This window comes from Euleptes europaea, chromosome 1, assembly GCF_029931775.1.
Source record: "Euleptes europaea isolate rEulEur1 chromosome 1, rEulEur1.hap1, whole genome shotgun sequence".
NCBI classification, from domain to species: Eukaryota; Metazoa; Chordata; class Lepidosauria; order Squamata; family Sphaerodactylidae; genus Euleptes; species Euleptes europaea.
In genome coordinates, this window is record NC_079312.1 from 78,889,097 (window position 1) to 78,910,657 (window position 21,561).

The following is a 21,561-nucleotide window of genomic DNA, read 5'->3' on the forward strand; positions in this document are numbered from 1 at the left end:
CACCACACACCTCGTGTGCCTACAGAAACACCAAAGACTGGAAGGCAGCCACAGCCTGTGCTACCTGCAGAGGACTATGGGAACAACCACTTGTGTCTTATTCAGAAGCTCTTGCGAGCACTCCAAAGGGCTTTTCGGAGTGGGGGATGGAACTGAAGAAGAGGAAACTCTAGAATTTCATAGCATGTGATCTTTGTATTCATATTTGAAGAACATTTGTGACCCATTTTGCCTGGAGCTAGAATTCACTGTAAATGGCACTTGGGCAAACTCCTCTAAATGGCACTAATAGCCTCTTTCCTCTCCATCATTCCTTTTTCGGCTGGAGTATCCATGTAAGGATTGCCTGGTGCTGGTAGCTTGGCTTCCAGGATTCCTGCACTTAGGAAAAGGTGGTGGGGGAGGGGAGTCTGAGGCTGGCTTTGTCCTACAGGTTTGTTTCCGACAAGGCAATAGAGGTGCGTTGCCAGATGTGGACTGAAGTGCAATACGGGCTTCATGGTGCTTTTTGCTGGAACCAAAAGCAGGATCTCGACTCCAGCAGCACCATCATAAAGTGTGTGGAAGACAGCCATGCCTTTTTGCCCACCAGCTTCTGACATGTAGGAAGGGCTAAGGTGGGTTGTTCAGAAAAGGGCTGCAACAAACCTTGCCATGTACTTTCTATAAAATGCTCTGGAGTCCTCTCTGTGAGACTTACAGTTCCTTCCTTTGAAACCATCACGAGCTGGTAACTCTCCTGAATACTTGAATAAATGCTGTCTGTTACTCTTGCCAATTTGTCTTCTCTGGGTTCAGAATAGATGTGCTGGCAGTAGCTGGATTTGCCTGTAGGGTTGTAGGGTGCTGACAGACAATCTGCTGCTGTACTTCCCCCCCCCCCAAGAAAATGCAAACACAAACTTTCAAATGTTGTTGGTGTGTATCAGTTTTCTTTCTCTGCCCCACCCCAATTATTCCTGCTAAGGCTTGTTTCGTTGCACATCGTTTGGTACAGGAGCTGTGGGTTGCAATGAACCTACAATCCAATTTGCCTCTATCCAGTCTGCTGTGCAGGCCCAGGTGCTGGAACACAGGCCCTCCACGTTCAGTAGATATTAACAACAATGCTTCCCGCTTCTGTCAGCCTCATACAGGTCTTGTGCTTTTTGTCCCCTAAACCCACTCCGGTGACTTCAGAACATGTTGATGGGGGCAAAGGAATTGTGAATGGCCTGGTAACTGGGGGGGAGGGGGCTCACCCTGGGGTGTCCATCCTTGAATAAATGTTACCTGTACTTACTGCTGCAGCTCATGAGTGAGCAATGCTGCATTGCTGAATCAGCTTGATTCTTGTGTTATTTAGGCCAAAACTTTAGCAGTCTGCCTCTTCCTTTCTCCCTCCCCCTGCCATATCTACCAAACCCTCCCACCGTTCTCATTTCTCAGGGACAGTCCCTACTTTATAGTACCGCCAGAGGTTTCCTAACATGCAGTTCTGTACAAAACAAGCAGTTCTAAATCAGATTCCTATAGTTCTAATGAGAGTTTCATGTAGTTCTGAACTGGTAGTGTAAAAAAGAAAAGAAAAGAAAGCAAACTCCTTTATTTGGCAAACAGCACATTGCAAGACACACCATTTGTGTTTCGTTCTTGTGCTTTATCTCGGCCTTCAACTCCTTGGCTTGAGTTCCTGCTGGACTTGACATCAGTATGGCTCTGCTTGTTCGGCAGGAAGAAGGGAAATGTACTCTGCATAAGTATTCGGGGCACTTTCCTGTCTGAAAACCCCAGGGATTTCAGCTATTGATTTAATGACATTGGGTTAGAGATGGCTGTCCACTGGAAGGAAGGAAACTGGCATGCTCAAAAACATCTCTGTGTGTATACAAACCAAAAATGTATAGGTTTGTTGTAGCAGTGTGAAGGAGGAGCACATGCTTAATACACAGCGCCCCCCAGCCTCAACACCACCAAGTTCACCAGTTATGCTACAACTATGCAATTTTAAATTTGTCTTAGGATGTCCAATGTAATACTTGTCCCAACCTTTCATTTGTTATGATTTTCAAAAATCTTGTATGTGCTAGAGTTGAAAGCCCTAGGGGAGGGGCTGTGGCTCAGTGGTAGAGCATCTGCTTGACATGCAGAAGGTCCCTGGTTCAATCCCTGGCATCTCCAGTTAAAGGGACTAGGCAAGTAGGTGATATGAAAGACCTCTGCCTGGGACCCCGGAGAGCCGCTGCTGGTCTGAGTAGACAATACTGACCTGGATGGACCAAGGCTCTGATTCAGTATAAGGCAGTTTCATGTGTTCAAAGTGAGACCCAATGGTGAACACCAGAGATGCCTGAAAACCCAGTAGAATCAGGGTGCTGGTGGTAATGGATACATACCTCAGTCTTAGTGTAAAACACATTAGGACGGTCAGTTCGGTTCGTCCCGAACTGAAAAACAGCCGAATTTCCCCCGATTCAGCTGTTTCTAGTTCGGATGGAACCAAATTCAGAAAAGGCGGGAAAACCACGAGACGAATTTGGCGAGTTCGGGGCAATCGCCGAATAAATTCGGCAAATTCGGGGGCTCCGAATCAGCAGCATAACCATAATGGCATTAAAAACACATTCGTGCCTTTCCACGGCTCGGGGGGGGCATGTTTGGAAGTAGAGGTCCCAAACTTTCAGCGTAGCTTGAGGTGACCCTTCTTGAAGAACCCCCAAGTTTGGTGACGATTGGGGCAGGGGGTCTCGAGTTATGGGGCCCGGAAGGGTTCCCCCCCAAAATTGCCCACAGGAATAAAGGCATTAAAAACACATATGCTCCTTTCCGTGGCTCCGGGGGGGCATTTTTGGAGGTAGAGGCCCCAAACTTTCAGCGTAGCTTGAGATGACCCTTCTTGCAAGAACCCCCAATTTTGGTGATGATTGGGGTAGGGGGTCCCAAATTATGGTTCCCGGAAGGGGTCCCCCCATGATCAGCCCATTACAGCCTTTAAAAACACATTCGAGTTGGGCTGTACCATTACCCCGGCCTGGGGGTCTGGTTGCCTCGGCAGTTGGGCTGTACCATTACCACGGCCCGGGGGTCTGACTAAAAGGCAATTCATCCCGAGTTATGGGGTCCCCCCCCCCAATCCACCCATTGGAATGAATGGGAGCAGGCAATCCTTAATGTGCATCGAGAGAGCCGCAAATCCAAGGCAAAACCTCCCGTGCCAGAGAGTATGTGTGTGTGAGTCTGCTAGAATCGTATTGGATAGGATTACTCCTGAGTCCTCCCAGTCCCTGCTCCTGATAGAAGAGAAGAAGACATCCACAGTAAGACCCATTTGGGGTTTTTTCTCTATAATTTTTTTCCTGTGTGTGTGTATGCGGGCGGGGGGGAGATTCTGTGTGTGTGTGTGAGGGTGGAAGCCAAAGGCTTTCTACTGTTTTCACTGGTTGCCAACTTCGTGTGGAGTTACTGTGGGTCAGTGAGTCTCTCTCTGGCTGGTTCCTATTGTTTCCAATGGGCTGTGCAGCTGCTCCTGTTGTTTCGAATGGGCTAGCCTGTCTTTCGTTTTAGTACATCCCCTGTAATGTATTTCAGTGGAGTCAATGCAAGTCAACCGACATTCCCCTCTCCCATTATCTTCAATGGGCTGGGCAGCCTCTCCCATTGCTTCCAATGGGCTGACTTGTCATTCGTTTTAGTACATCCCTTTTAATGGCTTTATTCCAATGGGCAGATGGGTGGGACCCCTTTCGGGCCCCATATCTCGGGTGGCCCTGACCCAATCTTCACAAAACTTGGGGGTTCTTGCAAGAAGGGTCTCCTCAAGGTACGCTGAGATTTTGGGACCTCTACCTCCAAACATGCCCCCCCAGAGCCGCAGAAAGGCACAAATGTGTTTTTAATGCCTTTATTCCTGTGGGTGATTTTGTGGGGGGACCCCTTCCGGGCCCCATATCTCGGGACCCCCTGACCCAATCTTTACAAAGCTTGGGGGTTCTTGCAAGAAGGGCCCCCTCAAGCGACTCTGAAATTTTGGGACCTCTTCCTCCAAAATTGCCCCCCTGAAGCCGCGGAAAGGCGTGAATGTGTTTTTAATGGCTTTATTCGGCCGAATTTTTCCCCGAACTCGGAACTTGGCGCCGAATTCCACGGATCCGAATCAGGGGAGTTCGGACTTTGGCATTTCCCGAATCAAAACTGGCCGAATTTTGCCGAATCTGAATTTTACCGAATTTCTTTTTCAACAGCCCTAAAAAACATAAAAGCTCATGCATGAATATTAAGAAACTATGTAGTACCTTACACATTAGTTTATAAGGTTTGTTGTGATACATATTTTAGGACAACTATGTTCTCTTAGTATATCTTCAAGCAAAAGAATACCCACCATTTTGTGTTTAAATTGTGTGTCTAGACTTGTTAGGTATGGTGAAGCTGGTTCTTGACGGCCATTTCACACTTCCCCTGTATCCCACACACCTCTCCAGATGCAAATTTTGAGTTGCAGTTATTCTATAATAAGTACAACTAGATCTACTGAAGGTTAAACATTGAGTGTTTTTTAAAGGAAACTCTTCCGGTTAGCTAATTTCAGCAGCTAGTGCAGAAAGAGGTTATTGCAGAGTAAATAAATTTTGTACACAGCCCAGCTCAGAATTGCTTTCAACAATGTATGTGTGGGGAAGGGGTGGGGTTTGCCCACACAGTGATGTTTGGGGAGAACTGCAGTGCTTAAAGTACACTGTAGTGCACCATTTTCATGTCAGATGTATTAGAGGTTGTGGCATACTCTGGATTATATTTCCATGTCTTTTTTTCCAGCATTGTTGCTTGGTTTAATCCTTCTGATGGCACTATATAATAGCCCAATAATGTTATTCAGCAGGAAAAATAATAAAAAGATGTTTGTGTGTGTGTTTAATAGACATGCGTCCCATGTTCTCTGTAAGATGGCTAAGATTTGCTAAAAAGGGGGTAACTTCCTGTCCTTGGGGCCAAATCTGTTACATCATATCAACAATAATAAACTTGGTATGGGGAAGGGACTTAACTGGAAACAATAACAGGACATTTTTATGCATGTTATGTACTTTATTTTTTATTTAATTAGATTTTTATCCCGCCCTTTCCTGACACAATTCGGGCTCAGGGTGGCTCACATCAATAATATTCATAGTGTTCCAGTTAAAATACAATGCATCAGAAAATCATGATTGATTGACAAATTAAAACCTATTATATCTCAGAGCTTTAACAGTTAAAACCAAAGGGTCCAGATGGTGCTCTTCATACCAGTATTGATAATGAGTCAATGGGAACCCAGTTAGCTTAAAACATTGCCCCTTTCAACATCTCACAACATTAATCACTGGCCCAAGATCACCCAGCAAGCTTCTAAGGCAGAGTGGGGATTTTAATCTGGGTCTCCCAGATCCTACCTAGGTAACCACTACACCATGCTGGCATAAGAAATGTGTGGGGAAGACCACCCCCATGTCTTTTTCACACACTCTTGCTCCCCTAAAGTATTGTTTGGAGTATTACAGAGATGGTTGTGGTGCCTGGGGGGCAGACATGGGTCCCTTCGCTCCAGTGTTCATCTTAAATGTGGAATGTGATAACTTAATAATATACTGAGTGAATGTAGCCAACTGGTGTGAACAAAAAGCAATGACTTTTTAAAGAAGTTTCAGCTATAAAGTTTCAACTTGCAAACAAAACAGTTCCTAAGAGGGTCATAAATTCAGTTTCAAAATATATGATTGCATTACATCAAGACTTTATTTTAAAACAGGTTTTTTTAAAGACAAGAGCTGTAGATGGAACATAATTTGCAAGTTACCATACAGCACAAAAGTTCACAGGCTTCCACTATGGCTTGGGAACCAGGGATAGGATAGAATTTTGGGGCCCATTTTATGCCTGAACTCTGCAACTGTTACAGTTCAAATTCTAAATATAAATCAAGGTACTTACCTGCTATCTCAGGAGAATGCTGATCTGACCAGTTGCTACTGCCAGCCTTTACTTCTGCTTGAGATGATTTACTTTTGAGGGGTGGGAACTATCTGACCACAGAAAAGGCATAAGGTAACACAGAAAGGAAAACGAAGCAGCACCACCTCTGGAGTGTTGATTCCAACCAGCCATGGCTGCAGGTTGTAAAGGACACCCTATCTGGGGTCATGAGTCATCTAAAAATAAGCAACGTGTTGTATATCATTTTCTAAAAATAGCAAAGATATGTAGCAAACACTGTGTTCCCTTTAAAGTTGTGTAAAGAGGATTTAAAACTGAATAAATATTTCTGTGGTTATAGCCATTAATTAGTATGCATGTTTTATTTAGGAAGTATCTTCATCATAATGGATTGGCTCCTACCACTCTGCTCTACGAAGTGTGGGGCCTTCCTCAGATACAAGGAGACTTCTGGCTCCTTGTGCTGGAAAAAGGCTTTGCACTTAGCTGAGCAGAGTGATGGTAGCTTATCCAATTAAAACACTGATTTTGATCAACTTAAATTGGTCTTTTTTCCTGGGTGATTTAAAACAGTGAATCGTTTCCTTGACTGAAGTCAATCTGCCTCATACCTGACCAGATTCCCATGTGAGGAAGCTTGCTCACTTATAAAATGTGGGCTTTGATATCAGTGACTGGTTTGGTAATCTTCCGTTGCTGTTGCTTCGTCCCTAGTAATTGACTCAGGCCTAGTTTAAACATGATGCTAAGCAATTAAAACAAATGTGCCAGTGATGTTGCATGCAATGTTAGCATGCCCAAGTGCAGCCACTCGTGCATATTGTGCTGCCCTGTCAATGTTGTACATAAAGTACTCCATTTCCAATAGAACTAGAGATGCCAGCCTCCAGGTGGGACCTGGAGATCTCCCAGAATTAGAACTGATCTCCGGACTACAGAGATCAGTTCTCCTAGAGAAAGTGGGTGCTTTGGAGGGTAGACTCTATGGCATTAAGAACATATGAACATAAGAAAAGCCATGCTGGATCAGACCAAGGTCCCTCAAGTCCAGCAGTCTGTTCACACAGTGGCCAACCAGGTGCTTCTAGGAAGCTCACAAACAAGATGACTGCAGCAGCATCTTACCTGTGTTTCACAGCGCCTAATATAATAGGCATGCTCCTCTGATACTGTATGGATGTTTGTAGTAAAACAGACGATCAAGCAACCATATGATAATTTCTACCATCTGCTAAGATGGTGGTCTGTTTTGGTCCATTAACTGCTCACTAGTCATTTGAAGACCCTTCTGTCTTAAAACAAGATATGGGCAAAAACTGCAGTTACCTACCCCGGCACCCACATTTTTATCTCATCAGATCCTAGAGGAGAATTTGATGGGTCTGTCCCTGCCTTGTTGAACAATAAGAGTTTTGGAGGGCAAGCTGTGCTAGTCTGTTGTAACAAAAATAAACAGGAGTCTTAAAAACTAATGAATATTTACTATACCATATGCTTTTCTGGCCTAGAATCTGCTTTGTCAGATGCATGAGGTGGGTCCTTGATAGGCAGACCCATGATGTTATAAAGAATAAACATTTATAAGCAGCAGGGTCAAAGGACCAGATTCAATTGGTGCCCTGTAACTTCCTGGTTTTCTCTCCCCCCCCCCCACACAACTATAGGGTTGCCAGCGCCAGGTTGGGAAATTCCTGAAGATTTTGGGGGTGGAGCCTGAGGAGGGTTGGGTTTGGGAGGGGAGGAACCTCAGTGGGGTATAGTGCCATACAGTCCACTTTCCAAATTGGCTGTTTTCTTCAGATGAACTGACCCCTGTCACCTGGAGATCAGTTGTAATTCCAGAAGCTCTAGACACCACCTGGAGGTTGGCAACCCTACCCATCTGTCTTTAAAATTTTGTGATGCATTGGCTAATCTCCAATCATTTGGGGTGTGTGTGGAGGCTGCATGTTTTTCTTAGATCACCATTTTTCACATTTGAGTCCTATAAAAATTATCAGGTTTACGCCATCTGGACCTGGTGCAGTTTAATTTCTCAATTAGCCCTGGAATTTCGTTTCTTTTCCCCCTCTATTGATTGTTCCAACACCCGCCTCAAAAAGGCTGTTCGGCACCTGTCCAACATCCTTTGTGGTGCAACAATCCAATAATGAAGGAGTAGGAGTTTTAATCTATTTTCTTTTGCACTGTACAAAGAACTGCCTTTTTGGTTATGGTTAGCTGGGCTTTGTAGTTTGTGGAAGTGCTTGTAGCACCTCTTTTCTCCCCTGCGCCCTTCAGATTTCATACCCTGAAAACAACCTAACTAGTCCTAGTTCATCTTTTTTACGCAGAACAGGCAGCCTTAAGTACCAGGAGCAAAGAGATTGCAGGTAGTTGCATTAGTCCAAAGACAAATTCAAAGGCCACGTAGTACCTTTTATGAGGAACAAATGAATAACACAAAACTGTGTGCAAGCTTTTTTGTTCACCAGAACTCATTAAGCTGGGTGAGAGAGAAAATCAGAGTGCAAATTGCTTTATGGCTGCCCTAAGAGAGAGATTATGAGGCAGGAGACTCTAGGATACTAAGGTGTGGGTCATGCCTAGTGCACAAAGAAAATTAGATTTTTTTTTAAAAAATGGGAGTGACAATTCTTTTCACAGCTACTACTATTGTTACTTGGAGAAACAGACTGTGGAATACTTTTTTTTTGCCGACAAGTCACAGCAGATTTATGGTGACCATGTAGGGTTTTCAAGGCAAGAGATGTTCAGAGGTGGTTTGCCATTGCCTGCCTCCGCATCACAACCCCAGTATTCCTTGGAGGTCTCCCATCCAACTAGCCGGGGTCAGGCCTTGAGTGTGTGTGACTGGCCCAAGGAAGCAAGCTTCCATGGCACAAGTGGGGATTTGAACCTGGGTTTCCCAGGTCCTAGTCTGACAGCTTAACCACTGCACCATGCTGGCTCTCTGTGGAATACCAGACCCCATAAAACAGAGAACAGCTGATTAAAATGATGACAAAACTCTCCCTTATTACAAAACAGAATCAGAAGACACATCAAAAGAATCAACAAATGAAAAGGGGAAGCAGTTTTCTTTTGAAAGCTGGACATTTATAGATAAACCATAAATACTAAATTTATTTGAATTATAAAAAGTTATAAACAAATGCATAATAACTTTACTATACATTTAGTGGCCTTTTGAGATCATTCCCCTCAGTGAAAATTTCAACAGCAAATTGGTTCTTGTAGGTTATCCGGGCTGTGTAACCGTGGTCTTGGAATTTTCTTTCCTGACGTTTCGCCAGCAACTGTGGCAGGCATCTTCAGAGTAGTAACACTGAAGGACAGTGTTACTACTCTGAAGATGCCTGCCACAGTTGCTGGCGAAACGTCAGGAAAGAAAATTCCAAGACCACGGTTACACAGCCCGGATAACCTACAAGAACCAATGAACTCTGACCGTGAAAGCCTTCGACAATATTTCAACAGCAAATGTTCAGCACCTAATACTATTATCACTACAAATTGTCAGGGTATGTAATTCTAATCGATTTCTCTCATTTACTATACCTTTCTCCCCAATGGGGGCCCAAAGCAGCTTACTGCATTCTTTTGGCCTCCATTTTAACCTCACAACAAAAAACGGGGAATATGGGACTGGCACAAAGTCACCCGGCCACCAAGATTCCAGTGGGTATTTGAACCTGGGTCTCCCAGATCCTAGTCCATCACTATACGGTGCTGGGGACAGTATAGCTTTAAACCTTAAGTTACTTTCGCCCACTTAATTCTGTGTAGCACATAGAACAGTCTGGTGTACTTTGCTTCCGTTGCAGTACGCTTTTATTTTGTGTAGGATCGCCTCATTTTTGAGGATTTATTTTTCCTCATTACAGCAGCGAGGCTGGATTTGTGTTTCTCAGCTCCCCACCTTCTCTGTTACCCATTTACCTCTTTACAGGCAGCAATATAGATAGATATATGTTCAAGATCACGTTTATTGGAGCAACAGCAAGAGGGGTGTTTTCTCACCACCACCCCTTTCCTAGAGTTGCCAACTTCCAGGTACTAGCTGGAGATCTGCTATTACAACTGATCTGCAGCCGATAGAGATCAGTTCCCCTGGCCGCTTTGGCAATTGGACTCTATGGCACTGAAGTCCCCCCCCTCCCCCCCCTCAGGCTCCGCCCCACAAACCTCCTGCCGGTGATGAAGAGGGTCCTGGCAACCCTCCCCATTCCAGGTATGGTCCTATGGGGAGTAGAGAGTCTACCGCCTGAAGGCGAAGCGAGTTAATTAACACAGCACAGAAGCTAGCCCTAGATGAAGTCTTGTGTGTCGGTTTAGATCGTTTAAATGGGGCTCGAATGACACGGCCCTTAAGAGCCCTCGCAAATCAAGGCAGCCCAATTAGACAGAGATGGCCCTGCCTCCAATTCAAATTTGAAACCTGCTTTTCCCGCCTGATTTTGTTTTGAAAGCGAACTGACGTCAGGATGCCTGGTCCCACCCTTTGGCCAATAGTAGCCCCGGTTCCCCTGGCCCCGCCCACGGCAGGTTGAGATTCAAAACAGTGCGGCGAAGCACCTCGAGCTCCAGAGGAGCAGGAGCGGCGTGGGGACGGGTGCCCAGCTGGGGGGGGTGTGAAAAGACGGCCCCTGCCTTAAGGCTTATGCGAAAACTGCAAGCGGAGCGGATCCGCCTCGGCCGCCGCGGGACTGGCTCGAAGGGGCGGGGCCCGAATCGCCGAGCGTTCGAAGGGGCGGGCCCGTCCCCGGGTTGGCTGCTGGAGGCGGCGGCTCGGCTGCATCGTAGAGGGAGTCCGTGCTCGGTGCGGGTCCCTGGTTGCCATGGAGCTCATCGCTGGCAACATTCAGGTGCTGCTGCAGGCGGCGGAGTTCTTGGAACGCAGGGAGAGAGGTACCTGGCTCAAGGCGGGCGGAGTGGGTCGGTACTGCTGAAAATGGGAAATGTGGGCTTCTTGGTGAGGCGTTTGCCTCCATTGCCTGGTGACGGACAGTGGTCTCCTGCATGGGTGTGCGAATTTGTGGGGGGAACAAAGAAAAGAAGGGGGGTCCGTTGGGAGGGGAGAGGAATTAGTTTACAGCTTGTCGTTTTGTCCTTTAGAAGCAGAACATGGCTACGCCTCTCTTGCGCCTTACCGTGGAGAAGGCACAATAGGGTCCCAAAAGAGGCTGAAGCCTCGAAAGGCCTTGAAAAATGTCAGGTAAGGGCCCTTCTCTGAGGTTTGAGGCTGGTATTTTTCTCTCTTGTTGACCATCGTAAAAGAGGCTGTTTTAGTCTCTGCAGGAAACTGGCTAGGGAAGGCTTCTTCTGACTCTGTAGGTACTTGGGTTTTGCCCCTTACCATAATGAAGGTAGGGCCGTAATGAAGGTGAGGAAGAACACTTATACACTGAAGGCAAAAAAACAGGACATGCCCTGACCTGGATGGGCCAGGCTGGCCCAATCTCATCTGATCACAGAGGCTAAGCAGGGTTGGCCCTGCTTAGCCCTTGGATGGAAGACCACTAAGGAATTTCAGGGCCTCTATGCAGAGAAAGGCAATGGGAAACCACCTTGGTCTCTTGCGTTGAAAACCCTATCGGTTGCCATAATTCGGCTGTAACTCAATAGCAATATACACGCAAAATTAAAGCATAGCAAGTGATGCTTGTCTGGCAGAAAGATATGTAACCAGAACAACATGGAGGCCAGCTTCTGTTCAACTGGAAAGAATTACTGCTAAGGACTCGGAAAATGAAAGAAATGACAAAAGTATATTTCTATATGAGTAGCCAGTGTGATCCAGTGACAAAAAAGGCTAATGTTATATTGGGGTGCATAAACAGAGGCATAACATCCAAATCGCAAGATGTCATAGTTCTGCTGTTGGTCAGGCCGCACCTGGAGTATTGTGTGCAGTTCTGGATGCCTCACTTCAAAAAAGATGAGGACAGAATCGAGCGGGTGCAGAGGAGAGCAACAAGGATGATTGGGGTCTGGAGACCAATCCCTATGAGGAAAGGCTGAGGGAGTTGGGAATGTTTAGTCTGGAGAAGGGGAGGTTGAGGGGGGGACATGATTGCTCTCTTAAAGTATTTGAAGGGCTGTCACTTAGAGGAGGGCAGAGAGCAGTTCCTGTTGGCAGCAGAGGAGAGGACTCGCAATAATGGGTTTAAATTGAGGGCAGAAAGGTACCGACTGGACATTAAGAAAAACTTTTTTTACAGTAAGAGTTGTTTGACAGTGGAATCAGCTACCTAGGGAGGTGGTGAGCTCCCCCTCACTGTCAGTCTTTAAGGAGAGGCTGGACAAGCACTTGTCAGGGATGCTCTTGGCTGATCCTGCATTGAGCAGGGGGTTGGGCTAGATGGCCTGTATGGCCCCTTCAAACTCTATGATTCTATGTCATATAGTGATAGCTGATGGGGTTCTTCTGTCCCCCATCCCCTTACCAACCAAAGATCAAATCTGGATTAGTGATATAAGAAAGTTTTGTCATAGGCTCACCTTCTCACCACACTTTTGCATTTGTAAGGACTGAATGCCTGGAATTGCTGTTCCATTTTCCTTTGAAGAATGGCACATATTCCAGTGCCTTGGTCTTGAGGTTTATGTATTTAAATACCTGATGCCCAGTAGAAGAGAGAAGCCCTCATTGCAGAAAACAACATGCTACAAATGGTATTTGTAAATCTCCTGTTGTGAATGGCAGGAGAAGATCTAGGGTGGGTGTCATGACTATTCCTGTTTGCTAGTTCATCTTTGAAACCAGTTATGGCCTTTTTCCATAGGCAGAGGCGTAAACCCTACTTTCTTATTGCTGATATAAGGAAGTCATCCATGGGGATTGCTTATAGTTTGCTACACATAGCCAAGAGCCTTTTCTCTGTGAAGCCTGGACCTTTTGTTCTCAGTGACATGTAGTTTTGCGGGACCTTGTCTCCACCATGCCCTATCAGCTTAGGCTTACTGGCTCCCATACTCTGTTTCCTGAGTGCTTGGATGTGGTGGTTATTGTGAGGGTTTGTAATGCTCAAGATGAAGCAAGGAGGAACTCGGTACTGTTCTAATCAATGGGGTTCTTCTTAAACTGCTCCTGATGAGGCAAGTCTCCCCCCCCCACACACACACATTTCTAATATAGAAAACTGATGCAAGAACAGGGTTTGCTTAGATTGGATGTGGACTTTGCCGGTCTTTGCTGCACACAGAAACACAGCTGTGCCTTTCTGGAAATCTATACATAACCCACAACCTTATTTTTCTTCTCTGTTTGCTTTTAGGTCTATGCACAACGAGCTGGAGAAGCACAGGTAAACTTTTATTTGGGAAAGGATGAGGACTAAGATAATCGTTCTCTCATCCCTCCCCCCTTTCTGCTTACGCAAAAAGTGGAAAGATCACTGAACATGCTATTGACTACTAGTCTTGATGTGTAATCCTAATCCAAGTCCATCAAAATTAGCGAGTGTAGACCGGATGAATTCGATATACGAGTACACTACAAGATGCTTTCGGCTCCAGTGGCCCACTGGAAATGTCCATGGGGAAATGCAGGAGTGATGGTGTGATACATGCATATTTTTAAATCAAAAACTGACAAGGAAACAGATCCTGAGAGGGCAAATGAGAGCTGGCAGTGCCATAGCTAAGGCAACAAACAATGACAGATCAAGGCCACAAGTGACAACCCTGTGATCATGGGATTATGGTATCTCTTCAGAGAAAGGTGTCTCTCTAAACATTTGTCACTCTTGGTTGATCAGTCTTGTGTAACTGCCAATCTCTGTATATCGTGTCTTGCAACATCCCGTTTTTTAGTTGATGCTGGTGGTTTGATTCAAGTAACTGCCTGCAGGGAGTCCCCAGTTGGACCGAAGTTGATTGCTGGCCATCCAGTTTAGTCCTTAATCTCAGCAAATACCTCTCCATCTCTAGGTTCTTATGGTAGGGCTTTCAAACACTTTTTAGGTGCTGCCTATGGTTGTGAGAATAGCCATGGGAGATAGTGGTTCAAGCAAGGAAGTCTTTTGCAGTAAGGAAACAGTGGAGAAGAAAGACACACGTTCCCTAGCGCTACATGTTCTATGTTGGTTTTCTATATCTCTGCAGCTTTAGCCACCTGTCTATATCCTTTTACTTGTGGTTAGCAAGGCAGGCATAGCAGAGGCAGACTATAAAATCCTATTCAGTTTCTGCATTTGCAAAGGATTATTCATAGAATCAGAGTTGGAAGGGACCACCAGGGCCATCCAGTCCACCTCCCTGCCCAATGCAGGAAATTAACAACTACCTCCCCTGCACATCCCCAGTGACCCTAACCCTCCCGCCACCATGCAGGACCCCACAATCAAAGAACTCCCAACAGATGGCCATCCAGCCTCTGCTTAAAGACCTCCAAAGACGGGGACTCCACCACCCTCCGAGGCAGTGCATTTCCACCATTAAGGAAAAAATTGAAGCATGGAGGATTGTAGTTTTTTTTCCCTAGACAAAACTTTTGGAAAATATGTTGCCATCTCAAAAGGGCCCAGAAATTAGTTACAGCCCCAACGGAAACATGGCCCTTCCTTTCTTATGTTCTTTCCCTGGCAGGAGGGCCCAGTTGCGGCAGTGTTTGGAGCAGCTGAAGCAGCAAGTCCCCCTGAACTCAGTGCATTCTCGGTCGACAACCCTCAGTCTCTTGCACCAAGCCAGATTGCACATTAAGGTAAATTACGTGCATCGCTCCTTACACACACAAAGGCAGCAGCAATTACATGTTCCTCACTGTAGCTAGCTTTGGTTTATCAGTTCTTTGTGGATCGCTACAGTAGATCCTGTGTTTTACACTTGATTGCAGCTAAGTGGCTCTGTCCCTTTCTGAGAGGCTGCAATTTTTTGCTTGAATTGCTGTTTTGCTTGATTTGTGTTCCACCAGACTGGTATTTCCAGGAAACCCACAAGCAAAGCATTGAAGGTCTTAGCAGACCGCTTCATTACCCTGGAGCATCACATACCATAGTCTAGTTACATTTGTAGGGAGCAGGATAATTGGCTGTAATGACCAATACTGTTCTTACCCTCATCCTTCCTTGTGCAGAAGCTGGAAGAGCAAGAGCAGAAGGCCCAGCAGCTGAAGGAGAGACTACAGTGTGAGCAGCAGATCTTGCACCAGAGGCTGCAGGTGTTGATCGGTCATTCCAGTGCCGAAAGGCTGCGCGTCGACAGCCTGGGCTGCTCTCAGCTCTCCTCTGAACGCTCTGACTCGGACCAAGGTGAGTGCCACCCAACGACCAGACTGTCCCCTGCTGCGGTGCCAGTCTGCAGTTTCTGTAGCTGATGTTTTCTGTTGTTAGAACATGAGCTACCCTCTGCAAAACCTGGGAGGGCTGGCTATTTACTACTGGGATATGGCTCCTTTAATAGCCAACTGTCCAGGCCCCTATTCTGTTCCTAAAAAGAGTGGGACTCTACCCTAAGCCCCTGTAATAGACCACATAATACATCCAATGGGGGGTATAATGGAGTTTTTTCCTGCTACAGAAGATGCAGAAGTGGACGTTGAGGGCCTGGAATTCGGTAGCATTGAAGATGCTGTGATGGCTTCTTTCAGCACTGGGCGAGAGCACAGCTACTCTAATGCCAGCAACTTCTGGTTATGACGTACAGAACTCCACACTTTGGTGGGTGGCTCTGCAGCAAGACAGATGATTCCAATCTCCCAGTGCTTCATACTGCTATGAATGGGACCTGTCTCCAGAGACTTGGCTTGCTCTCAGTAAAGGAGGAAGAGGGCTGTTTCTGACCTTGGACAAAGGATGCTAATGCTGCAGCTCCATATTGCCCTTACCAGAATCAGTCACTGTTACGTTATGAAGGCAGTCACAGGTTACGTTATGAAGGCAGCAGGCCTTCCCTCCTACTAAAAGAGACAATGAAAAGAGGGCAAGGTTCTAGAGCATTATATGTAATAGTTTTGGCCCAGTATACGGAATCCATAAAATGGAGTCAGCTGCAGATGGATGATGTGGTGAGTAGCTATGCCCCACAACTGGTGAACCTGGCTGATGAGAAAACAATCTAGGCAACTGCTGATGAAAGTACTCTGATTCCCTACAGTACGAGCTGCCTTCCCTTTGTGCCCCATGCTCACATGTACTCAGCAGCATTTTAGTTAAATATTTCTTTTAATGATATGCACCCGAGCCATTAGAAGAAAACCTAACAGTTCAAAAGCACCCGAGTAAGCTCTTGGAGCAGGCAGCCTGCTTTTCTAACAAGCAGGCGCCACCCTGCTGAACTGGTCTGTGCTACAGCTATACAAAGGGGAAGCCCCAAGGAGGTCAATGTAAACAGGAAGACTAATCCAGTTAATCACAGTTTTGAAGATCAGTTCCTACCAGCAGAATAGGTCTTGGCAGTGGACTGAATTGGAAGTCTGTTCTTTTAATGATAATTACACCTTTAGAAAGAAGATGATTGTCAGATTTGTACAATTTCAATTAAAAAACATAAAATCTAGAAGACGGTTTGGTTGGCTCCACTTCCCAAGGGCCCATAAACCCGTTACAGGTGAGCTTCCCAGTACTACTATGGTGCCTGTGCTGATGGCACTCCGGTCCCCGCTGTTGGAAAAGCTGCTTTTTCATACATATTGTTGCTGCGGCTTCTTTTTAGTAGCTGCCTTGCTCGCCAAGTCCTTTGCCTTCTCTGTAGCAGCCAGGGCAGTCTCCTTGGCTTTCTCTGTTGCTTCTTTTGCCGTTTCCACCAAGGTTTTAGATGGTGCTTCACCTGTGATTTAAAAAAAGAAGCAAGCGCTTACAAAACTCTAGCCACTGAACTCAAGCCCTGACAAAAAAGTTTCTGTGGAAATGTCATGCAAAACACTGTTTAAATATCTGTGTATGGGACTTAATGGCAAAGATTTCATGCCAGATGGCTGTAAGACTGTTAATCTACTGGCTTTAAACGAGGAAAGTTATTTAGCCCTTATTCTCACAGAAGTTCAGAAACCAATTAAGACTATGGAGCAATACTGGGAGAAGTGCAGTTATGCAAATATGAGAGAGAGAAGCCAGACACAGGCCATTTTCCCCTTTAGATATTTGCCTCTTAGATATTTATCATGGCTCCTCAGTGCCCCATGCTCCCACTAGCCTTTTGCTCGGCAACAACTACAGGTTAGGACAGCAGCAGAATGTGGCAAAGTTTACCCACAACTTGTGCAAAAAAACTGAAGTAGTGCTTCCCTTTTGGGTTATTCAAACTGCTGCTGTGACTAGTTAAGCAAAAACAACAAAGTTTCTCTTGTGACTTTTAACCGAATGGAGAGCATACTACAGTCAAGGTTCACCAACAGTGCAAAAGGGCCGCTTTAGTACAAATAAGATTAAATGAAAAAGACTAGCCGGGCTTCAGTATCAGTTGCTTGCTTTCATTAGCAGAAGTGATCAAAGAAAACATGACAGCTTTGCGTACCCTGTGCTATACATCTCCTGGAATAATTCTAGGGACATTGTAGGAGGCTGCTCATTCAGCACTGTAGCAGTGCACATTAATCTTTTTCTTACACAGCTACACACTACAGTTTGCAAACCTAACACCACCTGCTTACTCCATCCCCACATGTGTCAGTGGTAGTATCCTTGGCCCCCCACAACTCCTTTTTTAATCAGTTGCCACTGCATATACTTACCTTGCATTTTGGCCAGTATATACTCAAACCCTTTGGTGCTCTTGGTCACATTGCTTTTGAACCTAGCCAAGCCAAACTCCTGAAACAAGAACCCAGCAAGCATGATCAGAGACTAAGCAAAGCATGTTTAAGGGTTTCCCCATGGCTAGTTTGCACAGCTTGAACCCTAGGGGTTTAGGCAGATCATGAGAAGGAGGGCAGGAAGGGTTGCATCAGTGTTTGGCTCTCATGGCCCTTGCTTACATGCCCCATGGTAATGCTGATCGTCAGGAAGCAATTTTTCTCCAGGCCAGATACTCTGGAGGGTTTCCTCCCCATCTTCTGGGCATGGAGTAGAGGTCAGTGGGGATGTGGGGGGGGGGGAAGTAGTTGTGAATATCCTGCATTGTGCAGGAGGTTGGTGATGACCATGGTGGTCCCTTCCAACTCTATGATCTGACCACTGTATACATATGAATTATATAAAGCTATACAGATCTGTGGTACATTCACCTGGACAGCACGTGAGACACCAAATAGGCTGGAGGTGACCCAAGCTTCCCGCTTGACTTCTGTCCAGCTACTGTTGTCTGGGTTCTCTCTGTAAACACAATGTTCTTCCACCACCTGCACAGGAGGCAGAAGACCAAAATTACCATCACTCTCAACGACCAACATTGGCTCCAGAACTTTACAGCCTAGCCCTAACCCCACGCAAAGCAACCACTACGTACCATAAGACGTGCATGGTTGATGTTCCAGGTGAATGTGGTCATAGTTCGGTTCTGTGGATCCACAATGGAATCTTCAAGGATGTAGACAGAGTGAGAAACGTTGGCTGGAAAGAAGCGCTCTGCCCAGCGGGGCATCCTGTTGGTCTTAGTTAGGAGCCGCCTGGAAAGCAGCTTCTGGTCTTCGGTCACTTCCCGGTGCAAGATATCTTCTGTCAGGACATGTTTACTGGGGAGGGGAGACAAAAGGCATTTGTGTGTCTTCTATGATGTCCTGAATGAACTTTATTCAGCCAAAGCCCAAGTAGCAGAGAAAGCAACAATCAGTGTGGAGGCAGACCCCAACAGAGATAAGAAAATGTGGTTTCTAACTGGATTGTCTGCTTTTGTATCCATAGAGTGAGACACCAACTCCCCACCCCTCTGCAGAGCCTGTTAATTGGGCTACTGCCAAATGCAGTAGTGAAAGCCTGGGACAAAATTTTTATAGAGGGGAGGAGCCACTCATTAAACTATTCTGAGCAGGGTATGTCACCTGTTATCTTCAACTGCCAGAGTCAACCTTTTCACCTTTGGTCAGGTTGCTTTCAGTAGCCAGTCAACAGTGGTGATTCTCAACAGTTTCACTAAAGAAGATCCTTCTACCCACCAGCATTGTGCCTTTGGGACATAAATGTTAACTGGTGATCCATAACTCCACAGCTCCTCATAGAATCATAGAGTTGAAAGAGACCACCAGGGTCATCTAGTCTAACCCCCTGCACAATGCAGGAAATTCACAACTACCCCCACACCCCCAGTGACCCCTACTCCATGACCAGAAGATGGCCAAGATGCCCTCCCTCTCATAATCTGCCTAAGGTCATAGAATCAGCATTGCTGACAGATGGCCATCTAGCCTCTGCTTAAAAACTTCAGGGAAGGCGCGCTTACCACCTCCCGAAGAAGCCTGTTCCACTAAGGAACTGCTCTGTTAGAAAATTCTTCCTAATGTCTAGATGGAAACTCTTGATTTAATTTCAACCCGTGGGTTCTGGTCCGACCTGGAGCAACAGAAAACAACTTGGCATCATCCTCTATATGACAGTCCTTCATGTACTTGAAGATGGTTATCATATCCCCTTTCAGTCTTCTCTTCAGGCTAAACATACCCAGCTCCTTCAACCTTTCCTCATAGGACTTTGTCTCGAAACCCCTCACCATCTTTGTTGCCTGGCTTTGGACATGTTCAAACTTGTCTATATTGTTCTTAAATTGTGGTGCCCAAAACTGAATACTCTAGGTGAGGTCTAACCAGAGCAGAGTAAAGCGATACCATCACTTCATGTGATCTGGACACTACTTCTGTTGATACATCCCAGGATTCCCATCCTAATAGCATCCAACACCCAATGCTTGGATAATAAAGTCACCAAGCTTCAGGGCTCCTACTGAAGCCTGCACAGCTCAGACAAACCAATATTTATCTTATTGCATAAGTCTGTGGGAAGCAAGAGGAAGTCCCTCCTAGCATTTGTCGCCTTAGAGCCTTCTCTCCTGTGCCTTAGGATGATCTAGCCTTGCTAGAACAATTGAGCAGGGAGATGCTCATGCTCAGAAGCTATTTCCAATTATCATAAAAGCATGAGCTTGTGTACATGGTCCTTTTCTCCATCAGATTATCCTCATGTCAGTCAGCAAGATATGATAATAAGGGCCTGTCCTGCTTCCTGTCATACAAGCATTTGGGCCTATTTCCTGCACTCACATCAGTATATTACTTCCTTGCACACTGGTCCATTTTAGCTTGGGAGCTGGTAAGCGTTAAACAAAACTTTCCGGTCTTACTTCAAGTTGATGAGGGTAAAAAACACACACCAAAAAACAAGTCCTGATCACCGTGCTGACATAGAAAGCAATCGGCGGCTCAGCAGCGCTCAGTCCAGTGGGTGAAAGGTCCTTAACTCAGGACTGGAGGGGGCCAGTTTGACCAGGCAGAGGGCGCCCTGCCGGACTTAGTGAGCTGCTCTAGCACGGCAGAACTCCGCACGTCCACCGCGTTGCAGAAATAAACCCAGCAGATTAATGCGACAAGCCTGGGCACACTCACTTATTAGCAGTAAGCCCCAGTGAACGGAGTAGGACTTACTTCGGAGTCAACAAACCCAGAGAGAGGCTGTAAAACTGCGCTCCTGAAACACTTGCATGGAAAAGTAATTTGTTAAATTCAAGAGGCTTACTAGCACAACAACAACCCCCCCCCCCCGTTTTACAATCCTAATAATCCTTTCCGGAGAATAAGTGATAAAATGGGACTTCCTTTTAAATAGACTCGTTTAGGGTTGCTCCCCCAAATATCTTCCCGTAAGGATACTCAAGACGCAGTCTAGACCAGTGGTTCTCAACCATTTTTGCTCCCTCCCCCCACCCCGCTTTCACCATTGTTTAGAATATAATCCCCCCTTTCCCAAGATAGCCATCAACTTGATTGACCGTCGCCGATTAAATTATAAAAAGAAACTACAATTTTGCAGATTGTACATAATCTACAGGGCATCACGCTTTGCTAAATAGCGGTCCCAACCCCCTCCCCCTTCCCTTTAAATTCTCCCCTGGGGGAGGGGATGATTCCCCCCTTGCGGAGAACCCCCTGGCCTAGACCATCTCCTCCACCCCGGGAAGCGCAGGGTCGCCCCCCCCCCCGCTCACCTGTAGGGGTTGGGGTAGCGCAGCCAGAAGGCGGCGAAGACTTGGTCCCAGGGCCCCTTGAGGACGCTCAGGGTCAGGAAGTATTTCCCCATCGCCCAGCCGGCGGGACACGGAGAGGGAGGGGACGGAGATGGGGGGGGGGCGTTCACCGCAGCGCCGGCCTAGGCGGCCCCGGCCCTCCGCCCGCCGGGGCGGCCCCTCGCCCGCCACACGGGCAGCCCGGAGGATCGCGGCGGCGGCGGCGGCGGCAGGCGGCGCCCAGCAGCAGCAGCCGCCATGCGGGGACACGGGCGAGGCGACGACTTCCGACAGCTCAGCCCGGCTCTTCCGCCGCCGCCGCCGCCGCCCGCCTGCAAGCGCCGCCCCGACACGCGCTTCCGTCCCCGGCGCCAAGCGCCGCCCCCTTCCCCGGTGGAGCCCGGGGGAGCTGCCCGGCTGCGCCTGCCTGCCCGACCCAGCCGGGGCTCCCACCCCCACCCGCCGCCGCCGCGCCATGAGGCCCAGGTGAGCGATGCCGCCGCTCCCCTCCCCGCGCGG

The 21,561-nt window shown here is 46.8% G+C and overlaps 2 protein-coding genes and 1 non-coding gene across 4 annotated transcripts; 2 read left to right on the plus strand and 1 right to left on the minus strand.

Moving 5' to 3' along the window:
- The first annotated feature begins 2,088 nt into the window (after nucleotides 1-2,088).
- Nucleotides 2,089-2,160, plus strand: TRNAV-GAC (transfer RNA valine (anticodon GAC)). Its single transcript has one exon. It is a non-coding gene; the product is annotated as a tRNA-Val (tRNA).
- Nucleotides 2,161-10,790: 8,630 nt separating this feature from the next.
- Nucleotides 10,791-15,608, plus strand: MXD3 (MAX dimerization protein 3). Of its 2 annotated transcripts, XM_056859311.1 has the most exons (6): nucleotides 10,791-10,863; nucleotides 11,071-11,170; nucleotides 13,233-13,262; nucleotides 14,545-14,659; nucleotides 15,032-15,206; nucleotides 15,475-15,608. In XM_056859311.1, exons 1-6 carry the CDS (start codon nucleotides 10,794-10,796, stop codon nucleotides 15,591-15,593), a joined length of 609 nt encoding a protein of 202 aa, XP_056715289.1. In that variant the 5' UTR covers nucleotides 10,791-10,793; the 3' UTR covers nucleotides 15,594-15,608. The 2 variants fall into 2 exon arrangements, with proteins under 2 accessions (XP_056715289.1, XP_056715282.1); XM_056859304.1 differs by lacking the exon at nucleotides 13,233-13,262 and having other exon boundaries at nucleotides 10,794-10,863.
- Nucleotides 15,609-16,503: 895 nt separating this feature from the next.
- PRELID1 (PRELI domain containing 1) lies at nucleotides 16,504-21,116 on the minus strand. Its single transcript, XM_056859335.1, has 5 exons — nucleotides 21,025-21,116; nucleotides 18,340-18,565; nucleotides 18,119-18,232; nucleotides 17,627-17,705; nucleotides 16,504-16,722 (listed from the first exon to the last, which is right to left on the minus strand). The coding sequence occupies exons 1-5, from the start codon at nucleotides 21,114-21,116 to the stop codon at nucleotides 16,577-16,579; spliced, it is 657 nt and encodes a 218-aa protein (XP_056715313.1). The 3' UTR covers nucleotides 16,504-16,576.
- Between the last annotated feature and the right edge of the window lie 445 nt (nucleotides 21,117-21,561).